This window comes from Falco rusticolus, chromosome Z (assembly GCF_015220075.1).
Source record: "Falco rusticolus isolate bFalRus1 chromosome Z, bFalRus1.pri, whole genome shotgun sequence".
Classification (NCBI taxonomy): Eukaryota; Metazoa; Chordata; class Aves; order Falconiformes; family Falconidae; genus Falco; species Falco rusticolus.
The window spans coordinates 54,828,407-54,845,173 of NC_051210.1; the positions used below are offsets into that span (position 1 = coordinate 54,828,407).

Genomic DNA, 16,767 nt, shown 5'->3' on the forward strand with positions numbered 1-16,767 from the left:
AAAGGAAGAACACCCCTCTCCCCATAACCTTAGAGACAGACCAGATTGGGACCATGTAATGAAATGTATTCATTATAATATCCCATAAGTATTTCCCCACACACAGTAACAGACTAGGGAAATGCTTATCCTTCACACTTAGAAGACAAAAGATGATCCTCACCTGAATGCAATGTTGCTGAAAAATATTTGAGGATCACTGTATAACTGATGCAAATTAAAAAAGATACTAAAAGCCTAAATGTGAGAGTCTCAGTATAAGAGAGTAACATTATGTTGTGCGTTGGATTAAACAGTACCATAAAATAAAATACTGCTCAGTATTTCTAATAGTATTAAATTTTATTTGTTTTGGTTTTAGAATAAATTTCAAAGTAGGTCTGAGAAAGCATTGTTCGTCTGAGAAAGCAAATAATTTTATATATAAATATAAATATATATATATATAAAAAAAAATATTTGGGAGAAAGTTAAGTGACTTGATAACAGAAAATACTGAGATTCAGAAGTTACCTCTTACATTACTTATCACGTTAATATGGCAGAAAAAGGCAGAAGAAAATACACTGTTTGGATATTGAAGCAAAACAGATTCAGATAGGAAAAAAGTGAAGGTTTTTGATACCAGATAATATTAGGGGATAGTTGGATTAAGTAGAAGCGGGGCTGTCTGTCATTAACTTTTAAAATCAAGACAAGATACTCTTCTGTCAATGGGTCAGATCTCAGACAGGTATTGTCTGAGCGAGGTCTTCAGTCTTTGTTACACTGGTGATCAACTCAGATAATCAGAGCAGTTCCTTTTACAAGTGAAAACTGACTAATTTCTTAAACAGTTGGCCACTGAACATCTGCTGCTAACGTAAGTATTCACACAAATTACCATGCTGTTCCTACAGCCTAAGAGCCTAAATGTATCTCATAATGAAGGTTGCCGCCTCATTCCAGACAGGGCTCAGAAATGCATGGTCATGCAGCAAGGCTTTACTTGCTGTGCAGGTTATTTTATATAAATCGATGTAATTATATTGTGATTTTACAGGATGGCTGCCTGGTACACTGAACACCGTCTCTGTGTATGCGAAGATGAACAGTACACTTAAAAGAACACAAGTGTTTTAAGTCATAGAACTGCTTTTGCTTTTTATTGACATGCTTTACTTTTCACTGTAAATGCTGTGTTTCTAGCTTTTGACAATTATCCTTATAAAAAGATAGTAAACATGGATATGGACACTCCAGTGAATATGGTTTAAAAAGAACTCCCAAGTTTTGGAAGTACAGAGAGGACATTTTCTTTATGAGCTACTTAACAGTTTCAATTTGCATGCAATAGTAAAGATAAAAGCTCAGTAACTATGATTTTGGTATTGCAATTTAGGAACAGTTTATTATAAAATTAATTCCATATAATACTTTAAAAAAATCTGGTTTAATCAGGAGTATGTTTAAAACTATTGAACAGCTTCAGAATGCCTGATGCATGCCATGTCCTTAAGGGACTAATTGTAATGTGTTACATCCTCCTCTTCTACCAGAGTTAATAATTTTGAAACTACAAAGAGTTCCATTTCAAAATACAGCAACCATCCACCTGACTTTTTCCCCCATAGGTAATCATGTCTTCTCTGGAATACTTTTCATTGAAATCTGGTTGTCAGCAAAGAATATATGTTCTGTGTTGTTGGAAAGAATAGTTTTTCATTCCCTTATCTTAAGCATCAGAGATTCCCAAGACTTCAAAAAGTCTGGCGTTTAGAGTAAACATTCATTAAATGTTGTGTAAAGATGCTCTTTCTAATAATACAGGCTTGTAGTTCCTGTGTTTTGCTAGCATGACCTTTTCTGCAATATACGACTATATGTAGCCGTGTGAGTAAGACACACAGTAATTTAAGGCTGTGGAGGAGAGAAATTCAAATTATCTTATCTGCTTTTAAGTTATGGTCAGCAATGCCAGAGTCATCAGAAATCACAACTTTTAAACCTGTAAGATAACATTCCCCAGTTCTGCTCAGTGAAACATTTTTTCCCATTTAAATTGAAAGCTAATTTTAAAATCATGTAAACAATTATTTAAATATGTTGAATTTTGTTTGCATGCCTGAAGATTCATATTGAAGTTTAATAACTTGTGAAATAAAAAAATGAGAAGGCCTGCTTTTAGAACTTTTTCAATGGGCTGAATTTTATCCTATGAAATTGAAGTTTGCTTAAGATATTTCAGTCTGTTTCTTACTTCTGTGCAGCTTACTGTCATTAGAAAGGGTGGCATATCTTTTATGAATTTAGTAAGAAATAACAACTGTCTATATAAGATGGGCTAATCATTAGTTTTCTTTGTTATTTTAACATGGCTGCTCTTGAATTACTTTGCTTTTCAAAGACAATTGTTATAGCAGACATTTAACTCATGTTTTTTCTGCTTTCTCCACTCCTTACATTTTCCTAAAAAAATGTAGTATTTTTTCCCAGGCAATTGTAAGAGATATGTCTCTCTTTTTTTTTTTTTTTTTGTTTTTAATTTATCCTAGAATGTTCTCAAATAATAATTCCCTAAAAGTAAAAATATTTATACACCTACAACAATGTTTTGCTTGCATACTAAACCTTCATAAACATAAAGGAAACACTGTATGTACAAGCATAAATTAATGTTTAGTGATCAGAACTGGGTAATCTGAAAAGGACTGCCAGTTTGCTTTGGATAAAGGGATGGGATATAATTAATAAGCTTCATGGTTAAGAAATTTTCTGAAATTGATATGTGTGAAAGATAAAATTACAGTTATGATATAGTGGGGGGTGGTTCATCGCCTTTCTCAAGCTTTAGATTCTTAAACAATATTGCTATTTTATAGGTAACACATATTACACTCTTCTTTGAGGTTGTAACTCTGTATTGCATTAATACAACAAACTTTAAAGTTAAGTAATGACACTTTTATATCCTGTTTTTTCTCTTTTTTGAGGCTCTTACAGATTTGTAAGAAAGGCATGCTAATTATGCTCAGTATTACATCACTATTTTCCTACCTGTGTTTTTGTAAACATATATGCACTGAATAATTTATTATAAAATGTATTTGTGTTATTCTAACATCAGTGAAAAATGGCCTGTTTTTTTTCAAGTGAGTGAAATGCTTAGGAAGAGAAATGGTGGAAAATTTCATGTTAGCATTAGAAATGTTTGACATCTCTGTTATGCATTATTATTTTTGCATTTTATACAAGAACTGCAAACTAGCATGCTATGCAGCGGATGCTTTAGATGTTGCACAGTGGAATATGCAGCAGTCGAAGCTAATGAGATTAATTGATCTTTACTGATAGAATTGAAAAAGCCTGTACTTCTAACTAATATTCATAAATACTCTAGCTGAAATCAGATGTGCATTAAAATGCTGGCGTCAATTAGAACTGATGGTTTTTAGTTTCCCTTAGGATAAAGTATACTATGGGAACATGACAGATGAAGAACTGGTTTTCTGCTCTTATAAACGTAGGTTTCTCTGCTGATGCAGTACTTGATTTTGTCTAGAAATACAGTGCCTGATGATTATTGGTTATCTGTAGGTATTAAATCCAGTTCTGGTGGGCTCCCATTACTTTTGGTACCTCCATACATTTACTCATGACAGAAAGGGAATTTTTTTTACTCACCAACAGCAGGGCAGAACAGACTGACATTTCCCTGCATGATTTTGTTGTTGCTTCACAGGTTAGGCTGGTACTTCTGGGAGATGCTTGTGTTTGGCTCAGTTGCTAATACCCAAACAAGCCCAGAGCTGAGATAAGGGTCGCTAGTGCAGGACCTGAGAACCTTCCTGTGTGCTGTTGGGAGCATCAGCCAGGGCTATTTCCCAGATGGGCTGAGTGGTGCTGCGCTCTGAGCTGACTGGTCCCTTTGGGTCTTAGTGTCCCATCTGTAAAGTGGGAGCAGGACACAGGTTTCTAATTCAGCCATGTACAGGTAGGATAAATACATGCTTTTGGTGTAAATGGTTTAAGCCCTGCAGTAACACCTGTACTGAGAAGACAGGCTTTCCTCAGCTCTGGAGAAGCATCCAGCCATAGCAGTCTGGAGGTCTCTGAAAGTCCTTTCAGGCGCCTGTGTGGTGTTTGTTGCAATTTGCAGTGTGTGCTTTCCTTTCAAACAATTTCTTTCTCTTTTCTAGTTTGAGGGTTGCAAGAAAGCCTTTTCCAGACTAGAAAATCTCAAGATTCACCTAAGGAGCCATACGGGTGAAAAGCCGTACCTTTGCCAGCACCCTGGCTGCCAGAAAGCATTCAGCAACTCCAGCGACCGTGCCAAGCACCAGAGGACACACTTGGACACTGTAAGGAAGCAGAAGCCCCACTGTGGTCCCCTCTCTATTACACCATGTGCCCTTTTCCTCCAGCTTGGTGGTAGCAGGTGGCCCATAATCTTAGAGGTAGAAGGGAGAAGTGTCTGATAAGGCTGTTCAAGCTGTTTCAGAAGTGACCCAGTAATATAAGCATGGATGAAAGATGGGCCAAACTAGTTGATAAAAAGGCTACAGCTCCATGAGCTTTGCTGTAGTAACTTTCTCCCACTTAGGTGATTTTAGGGAACCTGAAGTCACTCTGAAAAGATGCAGAAGCCACCTGTGATAATAACTGATTAATAATAATGATGATGATAATAATAATAACAACAAAAAATGTGATTAACTGAGTTTTGTCTGACAAAAATTCAGTTAAGCTTAAGGCTGGAGCATGTACCAGCAAGTCAAGAGAGGAAGAAGAATTTTGTAGATCTAAAAATTTTTGTGTCAACATATTGTTGCTTCTGAATTTGAGTCACAGCTGAAATTTGTTTAAAACCTTCTGTTTCATAACGAAAGATTGTGTTTCATCAGAAGCAAGCAGTTTCCAAAGGGCAGAAGTGCAGAAAGAAAATGAGAACAATGTCATTTGAATTAAAAGGCTGCCACCAAGCTTAAATTATCAGTTTCAAAGAGTCGAGTGTGTGGCTGGTAAATTAATCACTTGTACAAGTTGTTTTCAGAAATGCTTTGTGAAACATAAATGACTAACTTGCAAAGTAGCTAATTTCAGCAAACAGTTGGACTTAATGTTTATTTAATACTGAGTATTGTGGACCTATGAGTCTTCAGAGAAGACAGACAGGTTAGAACAGGCAGAAGGAGGTATTTATAGAGAGTGTTTATTTGGTGAATTAGATTTATTTGGCTTCCTTTTAAGAAAACTATAAAGGTATTATAGCACTGGTACCTTTCTAAAATGATGTGTTATTAGAAAATGTGAGCTGAAGGAGTTTGTCTTGTACTTTGCATTAAAATGTGTATTTTTGTATGTAGTATGTTTGAAATTATATTCAATGCTTGCTCTGGTTTTTCCTTGCTCTCTTTGTAATGTAGCAGACTAACACTTTTTCTTGTTCTCTTTTTCTGAAGCAGATTCTTCTATAATCTTAAACAGTCTGTCTGGGCCTTTACTGCAGTTTCTTTACCTGGTTCACTAAAGAATGTAATTTCTGATTAAGTCAAAGATTGCTCTGAGGGTGGAAACATTGTGAGTATAACTAACAACATTCATTGTACTGATTACAAAAAAAAAAAAGGTAACAATGAAAGGTGCCATAATGAAAGCTTTCCTTTGATTTGTCTTCCTTATAAGCCTTACTTTTCTCCTTTCCCTTTCTGATAAATTACTGAGCGTTCTGCTTGTAATAATGTAGAACATTTGTGTTCTCTAGTAATGTAGTTCGCAGCATCCCGAGGCTCAGAAGAGATTATCTTGGGTTAAAATAATCTGTGATATAACAGCTGCTTTATCCTTTTTGTTTTTGACTTAGAAACCTTATGCATGTCAGATTCCAGGATGTACTAAACGATACACAGATCCAAGTTCCCTGAGAAAGCATGTGAAAGCCCATTCTTCCAAAGACCAACAAGTCAGGAAAAAGGTAAATTTTCTACCATGTTGACTGGTGTAAAGCTTATGTGGAGAAGTAGGTGTTTTAATATTAGATGTTTCCTTCAAGTACCTGTGCTGATTTCAGACTGTTAAGTAGAAAAACTGCTAATGGGAGATAATAGATATGGGGTTTATACAGACAATAATTTCATCTTTGAATTAATGAGGCTGCCTGCTTTAATGCTTTTATTTTCTGATGTGATGATGAATCACTAAACATACATAATGAGGCAAATAAAAAATAATTTTTGGAAACAGAAATTTTTGGTTTTAAAGTTCTGCCACTAGGTAAATACATAGTAATACAAAATCCAGTTTACTTGGCCAATCTCAGATGGAAGGATGGATTTTGAGGGCGGGTGGACAATATCTGAGATTAAACTCTTAAGTTATATTTCCATGTACCAGACACTTCCAAATACCAGGAGATTTCATGATGCCATTTCCCTGTGGATGTCAAGTCCATGAGTCAACAGTTGTTTATATGTATAAACATATCCTTGGAAAGCTGAATTGTGACCTAAGGGATTTTTTTTTCTGAGCTTTTTTATCATATCTTCTATGAATTAATTAGATTGTTTAAATCATTGAGGATAAAAATGTAAGCTTTCATTTTAAAGGAAAGTTGTCCTGATAAATGGGGAGCATGTATGAACTGGTATAGGGGTAGATAAATGTTTGAGATGTCAGTCCCATGTGAAAAAGTCATAGTTTAGAAGTTTTAAAATTAAATGAGCATTCATTCATAGAAAGTAGCAAAACATTTTCTTCATACAGCATTGGAAGCACTAAGTGGCAGTCTTTAAAGCTACAGTATACAAATTTGAAGACTAAGTTTTGATTTGTGGTTTGTTGAAGCAGGACATGGCAGCAGAGACCAGCATGTCAGCCTCTGAGGAACTGACCGGTAGTATTCCTGAGGAATTTCCTTTAAAGTTGTATGTGGCCACTCCTGTATCAGAGGTGAAATGACTGAGCATTCATTTTCACCTTAATAAATAATGCTTTGGCTCCCTTACTAGTGGGCATCCTGCCCACAGGCAGGACTGCCAAAGGAGGTCTGTGAGCCCTGTCGTGCCTATCTCAGGACGGCAACGCAGCCATCCAGACACTTTTACAAGCATGTGAAGTAAATGCCAATCACGACGTTGCATTCTGAGTGATTTGTGTGTGATGCCTCAACTAAACTAGCCTGATGGGCCTGAACAGAGTTATTAAACTGTTATCTCCTCTCATTTTGTCAGGTTGTAGTACTATGTGGGATTTTCCTTACTGCATTTCATTCATATTTGATTTTGCTCATTCTCCATTCCTTCTTTTTGCCAGTTGAAAACTGTCCTTTTTTACTCCTTGCTTGACTCTGTGAGCACATTCTAGACTTAAAATTTCTTATTTCTTAATCCTTGTTTGAGAAGGATTTATTTCTGCTCATTGGTCACATTGATATATGGAAGGGAAAATAAATAAGCCAAACCTCCATAAAAAGAAACAAAAAATTGTGGCATCTATCAAGCCAGATACTTAAAGCATAGATAAAGTTTGGAATGTATCTTGTTTACAAGGTACAGAATTGTTACTGGACCTTTGAGAACTTATAATTGCTAATTAACATCATGCTTTGGTATTTGAAATATTTCCTGGTGGTAATAATAATAAAAAGTAATAATAAAACTTTTAATGCAGAATTAAGGTTATTTATGACTTTAATTAAAAGTGAAAATTGGCTTAATGTCAAAAAAGTCTTTAAAAAAATGTGAATTAATGAAAAAATAACCATAAAAATTCCAAGGTGATAAAGGCACAGTGGAGTAACACTTGCAGCCCTAGGGATCTATTCTGTTGAAATGAATTAAACCCTTTGCTGTCACACCCTGTTAGTCATGGATTCATTTAATATATTGTGCCTGCCTGCTTTTAATCCTCCTTTTAACCTCCCCCTACAAACCAAGTGACATTATTGTGGTGTCTTAAGTTGCTGGCTCCCCAAGACTGTACCTGCAAATGTGTCTTTGATGTTGCATAGACTTAAAATGGCATGATGAAGTATATTCACAAGTGGAATCAGCTATTTGCTGTGCTAAACTTTACATAGAGTCTTCAGCCCAGATTTTGTTGCTCTGTCTTCAAAGCTTTGACCCTTTTCTTGGCTCTCTAAGATAAGGCCAGATTATGCAATGTGATATAAATTTCCATCTCTGAATTATTTTAAGCAGCTTTTGTTGATACATGTTTATGGCTTACCATGTAAGACAAAAATACCTTTTTGGCAAATCTTGTAAGGCAGCCACTATTCCGCTTCTCCTTCCAAACCCCAGCCTCCAGCCATCCACTGAATACATTTAATTGGGAATCTGTCTGGGTAATGGGATGAAATCCTATCAACTAAGAAGATCCCAACACAAATACATTTAATGCAAGCAGTTCAGTAGGTAGTACAACAAACTTTCATTTACTTTTCAAAGGAAAGCAGAATAATAAAGAGACCCATGCCTGCTTTAATCATCTTTGTGTAATTTGTAAAATTCTTCATAAACTTGAGGGCAAACATGTACACAAATAGCCTGCAAACACCTGGGAACAGATGCTGAAAATGTCTGGCAAAACATTTTATGTATAATCTCTGTGCATCATAATATTCAGTCTGTACTTTTAAAATATTTTGGTGGGATAAAAAGCAGTGCTTCCTATCTTATTTTAAAAATGTGGATGTGTCTGGATTTCATTTTCCCTTGGGGAGGATGGATGGAGATCTTTCTAAGCAGGGAATTCAGTGACAGAAAGCTAGATAGCATCCAAAATCAGAGCATAAAGTGATGCTGAGACGAATGCTAATGCACAAAATGCCTCTAGACTAAAATTACTTTTAAAACCTGTCCTTTTCTTAGTCATCTCCTTCCAACTTTGAAAGGCCAACAAACTTTAAAGATTTTTTTGGTGAGTTGAACAGTTACCATGTGGTAATTATTAAAAATGGTTATTACCACAACATACAATGGAAGCTAGGAGCCATATGCGAGTCAAAGGGGACTGGACATTTCTGTGGGTAATGAGACAGTGTTAAAAATAAACATGATATTTACAAAGAATATCGGTGCTTCAAGATCATGCTTCAGGAGAAGTCAGCATCAAGCTAAAACAGATTAGGAAAAAGTGCAGTTACTCTGTACTGCTTATTTGTAGGTTCTCACTCTTTCTCCTGAAATGCCAGCTGCTAGTGGGCACAGTGTGCAGTCTGGATGGATCTTGGGCCTGATCTGGAAGAAGCATCTTCTTCTAAATCGATACTTAAAAATAACCTCCAGGCTCTTCAGGTCTTATTTTATGTATTCTCCTGGGTTTTTTTCATTCTCTCAGTCAATTTTTATAATCCTTTACTCTTCCAGTTTCCTTACTTATTCTGAATTCCACCTTTGTAGCTTTGGATCTTTGGGATATGCTACCTAAACTGAACATCTCTAGGCAACTGAGGTGCATATGCCATGGTAGGACCACTCCCAGGACTTTCTTCTGCCCCAGATACTCTTATAGTCTCTCATCTTTCTGTTTCTGGCCTTCATTTTTTTCCATATGTAGAGTTCAACTACATTTTCAATTTAGAAAGCCTATAGGTACATAAAGGCAAATGCCAGTTAAACACCGGACATGCTGTGTGTTTGCTAATCTTTAGCTAACTTGGACCTCATAGTAGTTTAGGATCTCGTGAATCACCTCACATCAATAATTACTTAACAACTGTTCAGCTTTTTCAGTCTTCCATGCATTTTCAAGGCAGACCAGGACCAGAAAGAGAGGTGAATGAGTTTTTTTCCTTTTTGGGAAGCTCTAGAAAGGAGAGAAAGCAAGTTTCCAGGTGAATAATTTCCTGTACTAGCAGCTTTTCTAATAAGAGGGGCTACAACAGCCTAAACTAATTGTTTCCCAGAATCAATGATAAACATGCAGGATTTTTGAAAGGGAAGGACAAGCAGGAAAAGTTCATGGGCTGAAATCGCTATTTCATTTCTTCTTCCATATACACAGTAAAACCAACACAGTTACTTTTCTTGCTTTGTGGAAGTGCAAAGAACCAGAAGAGTCTAGGAAAACAGAAGGATGAGGGAGGCAGGTATTTGCTTCAGCTAATCTTCATATTAATTATTCTTCTTACAAAACACTATTTTCTGACTTCATATTTGAAGCATTGATACTTTTTGTTCTGAGTAGAATGGCTCTGAAAATTGCCAGCCTATAATATTAGGTGCAGGTGTTACTGGTAGAAATACTGTCGACGTGAAGTCAGGGTGAATCCTTATGCCTATTAGATCCTATAGTTCTTTCTTGGAGAATAATTTTAATAAGGAGGGCTACAGATGAAAGCTTTGCTTTAGAAGGTTCAACAGGGCGGAGTAATTTTGTTCTGTTGAGTCATCCTGTAGAGTATCTAGTCAAAAAACAGGGTGCTACTTGACACAAGTAAGTTATTTTCAGTTGGTTCCACTTTGGGTTTTCAGAAAAAAGCAAATTTCTGTCATTTGTGAACTGTTAATACTGTATTTGAAAATATGAATCCATAGCTCTTCTGGTTTGTAAGTCTTTTTATTGAAATTAGTGAAAATTAAAGTATGCCACATATCATTAACAAAATCCAGAGTCTGCACTATTACATATCCAGTGATTTGAAACCGTTATAGAACGTGAATACTACCATTATGCTTTTCATGAAGATCTATTTGTTGTGCAAGCTAGTACTCAGCCTTGTACAAGTATAAGAACATTATCTTTTTCATACAAGTATACCATGAAAAACAAATCGCTATTTCTGCAGAAGTCTTGCTGAAGGAGTCTGTATTTGTAAATCTAAAATATATATTTAAGTCACTTTTAATATTACAGTGCAAATCCCACTGTGAATGGAATGGACCCTGTACTGTCTTTGTGTAGATCTTTTCTCTTTTAAAAAAGTGCATTTTCAAGCAGATAAGAGATAATAAAAAAAAGGACAATATATTGCTTTGATTTTGTACAGCTGTTTGGCAAGGACAGAATCAGTTCAGCAATATCTACCTTATCATCTGAACAATGCAGTGGTTATGCTTTTAGATGCGGTTTTAATTTTATCCATGATTATACCAGTAAACAACTGTTGTCATATATAATAGTTCTTTAGGCCAGTGTGTCCTGCCAAAAAAAAAAAAAAAAAAAAAAAAAAAAAAGAAGAAAGATTTAAAAGATCGTTTCCATTTGATTAAAGAAAAGTGTACTAGATAAGGATACAACTGGTTAGCTCCAGCAGCTTTGTGGAAAAAAGAAGATAATTTGAGCAATTCAGATAAACAAGACCAACTAAAGGGAATGTAAAAGTCTTAGTCAGGGCCCTGAACTGACAGACAGTTTATACCAAATTATATCATATTTTAGTTGATCAGTCTTTGATTCTTTGGCAGTTTTAACAGTGCCCAGACCATGATTTGGTCTTGTGTACATTAGTTACGGATCAGATACATAATACAGACACACTTTGAGATATTGAATGCTTACCTGACAATTGCCTCTGAAAGCTGTCTGTCTCCTGGAAACCTGCATCATCTTAGTTCATTCAAATTGATCTTGAGAAAACCATGCACAGATTCAGATGACCAGATAGTTTAACACCTTAGCAGATGCATAACACAGTAAGTGGTACTCCTAGGTCTCTACAGAGGAGTACAGATCAGCTAAGGCATACAGTGTTTAGTCTTAACTATATTTTGCCTCTTATTTTTTTTATTTGATTTGTACTTAGTATTAGTCTAACACAGCAATTGTGCTTGTGTCTATTTTCCTGGCTTATTCTGAGACGGAAGTTTTATACTGTCTCTGCCAGAAAGCAAATATCATGGAAGCACAGCTTTGGGAAAGGCAGTCTGAAGGGCATTTCTGAAAGTTGTCTGCACTTGGTGAAGGTTTCTTGAATTGTAGTGTATATGGTACATCTACTGAATTACTAAGAAATGAAAAGGGGGGTGAAACTTCAGGAGATAAGGGATACATGCCCAGACTTCCAGCTTGGTTCATTTCTGCCTGGTAATCTTCATTTTTGACACAGATTGGTCAATTGTAGAATGATGGCTGAACAGTGGCTTTTGGGGAGTTGTCAAAACACTCTCCTAAAGAAGATGGACTCCAAGATTTGTTCCTGTGCTGCCTGGTTGGAAGGAGATCTTTTCAGGTGTTACTATTCTGAGGAGGAATAAAGGACAGGCAAGCAGCGTCTCTCCAATCCTGCTGCTATTTGTGCATGGTTTCTTTTGTTGCATTTATTACACTTTAAAAAACTGATCAGCTAGCAATGGCAGGAAGTTTTCCAAATACTTTTCCTGATTGCAATAAAGCAAAAAGATGCTACAGTGCACTGCTGAGATGAACAAAGCTATATGACATCACAGCCATATCCATGCTTACTTTGGACTGTAGTAGAGTGCTGACCTTGACAAGGGTTCGCATCTGAACTGAGGGTGCTTTACAGAAGCCATCTTGCACAGCTAGTTACGATCCTGCAGATACTGCACTTCTGCCACTTCTCAGCCCCTTGTATTAGCAAATAAGGGATATAAAATCTCCACCTTTAAAGGCAGATCTCAATAAATTAATTCTTCTGAAACTTCATCAATTTATATACCTTTTATAACAGTTCACCTCCTTTCTCTTAGAGCCCTGCTATGCATAACATATATAAACCTGTCCATCTTGCAATGAAAATGTTAACAGAAATGGGAAAAAACCCAAGACATGATGTCCCCCTATTGAACAGTATTTCCTGGACATAAGTCATACAAGTGTTTTCATTGCAGGTTAATGTAGAGTTTTCCATAAAGTTTTGAGAGATTGTCAACCATTCTATTTTGTGGGTCATGTCAGCAAATGCATTATTCCATCAGCAAAATAATGCAGAGCTCTTGCTTCTTACAGGGCTGCACACTTCTTGATCATTCATTGTTTATTTTGCTTTATAGGAGAAGCAGGCTTCTTTACTGTGACTATTTGTTGATTTTATGGCACAATCAGTGAAGCTACCAGTTTGTTTAAAGATTTTGGAATAAACAAAATTTTATGCCAGCATTTAGATTTAGTGGAGAACATGAACAGAAAGCAATGGTGATTTTCTTTAGCTATTGGTCTATTTAATTTTGCAATATTTATTTCCAGTTTTTCTTTTCATTTCCTTTGATTTCTTAGTATTTGAACCAGGCTTTCTTGTGAATCAAGAAACACAATACTTAATGTGTTTCTTACAGGAAATAAATTCACTTCTGTTTTCTAACTCAGAATATTTAATTGATAGGGAAGCGGGAGCCAAGAAGGGTTAAAGCATTGCATCATTGGTATTTGGGCACTAAGCTGGTTACCAGTGACATTGTCCATTATGTGACTATATTAATCTGCAGAAACTGCTTTGTTTGTGAACACCTGCCTTGTGGGGAGCAAACAGCCAGATGCTGTAGTATTAGCCCACTTTGCGTCTGTGTTCTTCAGGTTTCACTTGCCCTTATTCAAACTCTTAGTTCAGATTTCACTCTTAAAACTGCAAAAGGGAGAGAACAGACTGAAAGAGAAGCAAATCTAATTTCTTGCGTTGAGAGCAGTTGAACATAAGGATGTTTTCCCTCATTTGTTCTCTATGGAGTCTTTTTAAAAGATGTCATGAATGCAAAAAGAAGTGCATTCAGGGGCTAAGGGTCGGTGAGCAGTGCCCATGGCAACTAAGAAACTATTCTGCAGAAAAAAATGTTGTAAAGACCAAGTGTTTTAATCCCCGACTTTCATCCCTTTACTTCCTGTTTTCAAAATGAAATATAAATCAGGCACCATGGGATGCAGCAGTTTTTCCTGAAAGGGATGTTGGCAAAAAAGGGATTAGGAATGGGTAGCAGTGTTTAAGGAATTTAATCATTCAATTTGTTGGAAAACTTTTGAAACTACAAATGGCCAGTTCTTTTGAGTGTGGTTGGTGAGAAACAGGGAAACAGACCCTGAAAATGAAGGAGGGCTGGCTGTGACTGACTCGCTCCCCTGCAGCTGCTGCAGTGACAGCAAAGTGCGCTGTGGAGGCATGTCTTGCAAGGTAACTCCATCGTGGGGGATATGCTTTGCCAGCAGTGCATGTAGAACTCTGCTCTCCAGGGAGGCGGAAACACCAAAACCCCTGTATGGTTTTCATGGTGCTCAGGCAGCTGTGGCAGTTGTTATAACCAGGAGATTGTTGGTTCACTAATGTTAACATTTGCTATTTCACATGGTGATTCCTCCCTACATTTGCTTTCTACCCTAGGCTTGTACTCTTGTGAGCTTTGGCAGTATGACATGTTGAAAAGTGTACCAGAAGGAATGAGTATTGTCACCCTCGTTGCATTTACACACATGCCAAAAAAAGATCCAGGTTGTCTCAAAACTCCGTAAACAACTGTAGTGCATGCCCACAGCATTTTGTATTCCTCAGTTTGTTTTTGGCAGCAAACAATACAGTTTTCTCCGGTTATGAGTTTTCACTTCCCTGCCACAGCATATGCATGAAGGTGGGCTTGAGAGAGCAGGAACCCTTCTTTATATAGGGGCCTGTCTGACAGGGTCCCTTGAGAGGCAGTCCTGAAGGGCCAAGGGGTCCAGGAGGGCTGGGCGTTCCTCAAGAAGGAGATCCTAAAGGCACAGGAACAGGCTGTCCCCATGTGCTGGAAGACAAGTCAGCAGGGGAGAAGCCCAGCCTAGCTGAACAGAGAGCTTTGGCTGGAACTCAGGGGAAAAGGAGAGTTTAGCACCTTTGGAAGAAGGGGCAGGCAAATTGGGAAGACTATAAGGATGCCCTGAGGTTATGTAGGGAGAAAATTAGAAGGGCCAGAGCCCCACTAGAACTTAATCTGGCTACTGCTGTAAAAAGCAATTAAATATGTTCCTATAAACACATTAGAAACAAAAGGGCTAAGGGGAATCTCCATCCTTCATTGGATGTGGGGGGAAACTTACTGACAAAGGGTGAGGAAAAAGCTGAGGTACTTAATGCTGCCTTTGCCTCAGTCTTTAATGGTATGCCCGGTTTTTCTTCAGGTATCCAGCCCCCTGAGCTGGAAGACAGGGATGGGGAGCAGAATGAAGCCCACATAATCCAAGGGGAAACGGTCAGTGACCTGCCACACTAGACATGCACAAGTCTATGGGGCTACATGGGATGCACCCAAGGGTACTGAGAAGAGCTCACCGAGCTGCTTTCCATTATTTATCAACAGTCCTGGCTAACCAGGAGGTCCTAGAAGACTGGAGGTTAGCCAGTGTGACGCCTGTCTACAGTAAGGGCCAGAAGGAGGCTCTGGGTAACTACAGGCCTGTCAGTCTTGACTCCTGTGCTGGGGAAGGTTATGGAGCATATCACCTTGAGTGCCATCACACAGCATGTGTGGGACAACCAGGGGACCAGGCCCAGCCAGCATGGGTTTATGAAAGGCAAGTCCTGCTTGATGAACCTGATCTCCTTCTACAGCAAGACGACCTGCCTAGTGGATGAGGGAAAGGCTGTGGATGTTGTCTACCTAGTAAAGCCCTTGACACCATTTCCCACAGGATTCTCCTGGAGAAGCTGGCTGCTCATGGCTTGGACGGGTGCGCTTTGCGCTGGGTTAAAAGCTGGCTGGATGGCTGAGCCCAAAGAGTGGTGGTGAATGGAGTCACATCCAGCTGGTGGCTGGTCACAAGTGGTGTTCCCCAGGGCTCAGTGCTGGGGCCAGTCCTGTTTAATATCTATCGACGATCTGGATGAAGGGATCAAGTGCACCCTCAGTAAGTTTGCAGATGACACCAGTTGTGGGGGAGTGTTGATCTGCAGGAGGGCAGGAGGCTCTGCAGAGGGATCTGGACATGCTGGACCGATGGGCCGAGGCCAGCTGGATGAGGTTCAAGAAGGCTTCGTGCCGGGTCCTGCACCTGGGTCACACCAGCCCCACACAGCGCTACAGGCTGGGGCAGAGCGGCTGGAAAGGGCCTGGTGGGAAAGGGCCTGGGGGTGCTGGTCGGCAGCTGGCTGGGCATGAGCCAGCAGTGTGCCCAGGTGGCCAAGGAGGCCAGCAGCACCCTGGCTTGTGTCAGGAGCAGTGTGGCCAGCAGGGCAAGGGAAGGGACTGTCCCCCTGCACTGGGCACTGGTGAGGCTGCACCTCGAACCCTGTGTTCAGGTCTGGGCCCCTCACTGCAGGAGGGACGTAGAGGGGCTGCAGCGTGTCCAGGGAAGGGCCACGGGGCTGGGGAAGGGTCTGGAGCACAAGTCTTATTATGAGGAGTGTCTGTGGGAACTGGGGCTGTTTAGCCTGGAGAGGAGAAGGCTCAGGGGAGACCTTGTTGTTCTCTACCTGAAAGGAGGGTGTAGCAAGGTGGGCGTTAGTCTTTTCCCAAGTAGCAAGTGATAGGATGAGAGGAAATGGCCTCAAGTTGCTCCATGGGAGGCTTAGATTAGATATTAGGAACAATTTCTTCACCAAAAAGGTGGCCAAGCGTTGGAACAGGGAGGTGGTGGAATCGCCATCCCTGGAGGTCTTTAAAAGATATGTAGATGCAGTGCTTAGGGACATGGTTTAGTGATGGACTTGGTAGTCGTGGGTTAACGGTTAAACTTGATGATCTCAAAGGTCTTTTCCAACCTAAATGATTCTATGATTCTATAGTTCTATGACTCTTATTACCCAGGCAACTTCAGTCTGTGCATTAAATGTGCTATCCTGTCCATGATGCTACTTAAGCATCACCAACATCTGAGCAAGCAGTATTGAAGCTGTGTAAAGGATGCCTAAAAGGTTGCAGTTAACCA

At 38.7% G+C, this 16,767-nt stretch overlaps 1 protein-coding gene across 1 annotated transcript in view; it reads left to right on the forward strand.

Annotated features, from left to right (window-relative positions):
- The window catches only part of GLIS3 (GLIS family zinc finger 3), a 134,421-nt gene that overhangs the window by 77,510 nt on the left and 40,144 nt on the right, over window positions 1-16,767 (forward strand). The window contains exons 4-5 of the mRNA XM_037372636.1: window positions 4,179-4,340; window positions 5,843-5,953. Coding sequence (XP_037228533.1) covers window positions 4,179-4,340; window positions 5,843-5,953 — 273 coding nt within the window. The remainder of the gene's footprint in view (window positions 1-4,178; window positions 4,341-5,842; window positions 5,954-16,767) is intronic.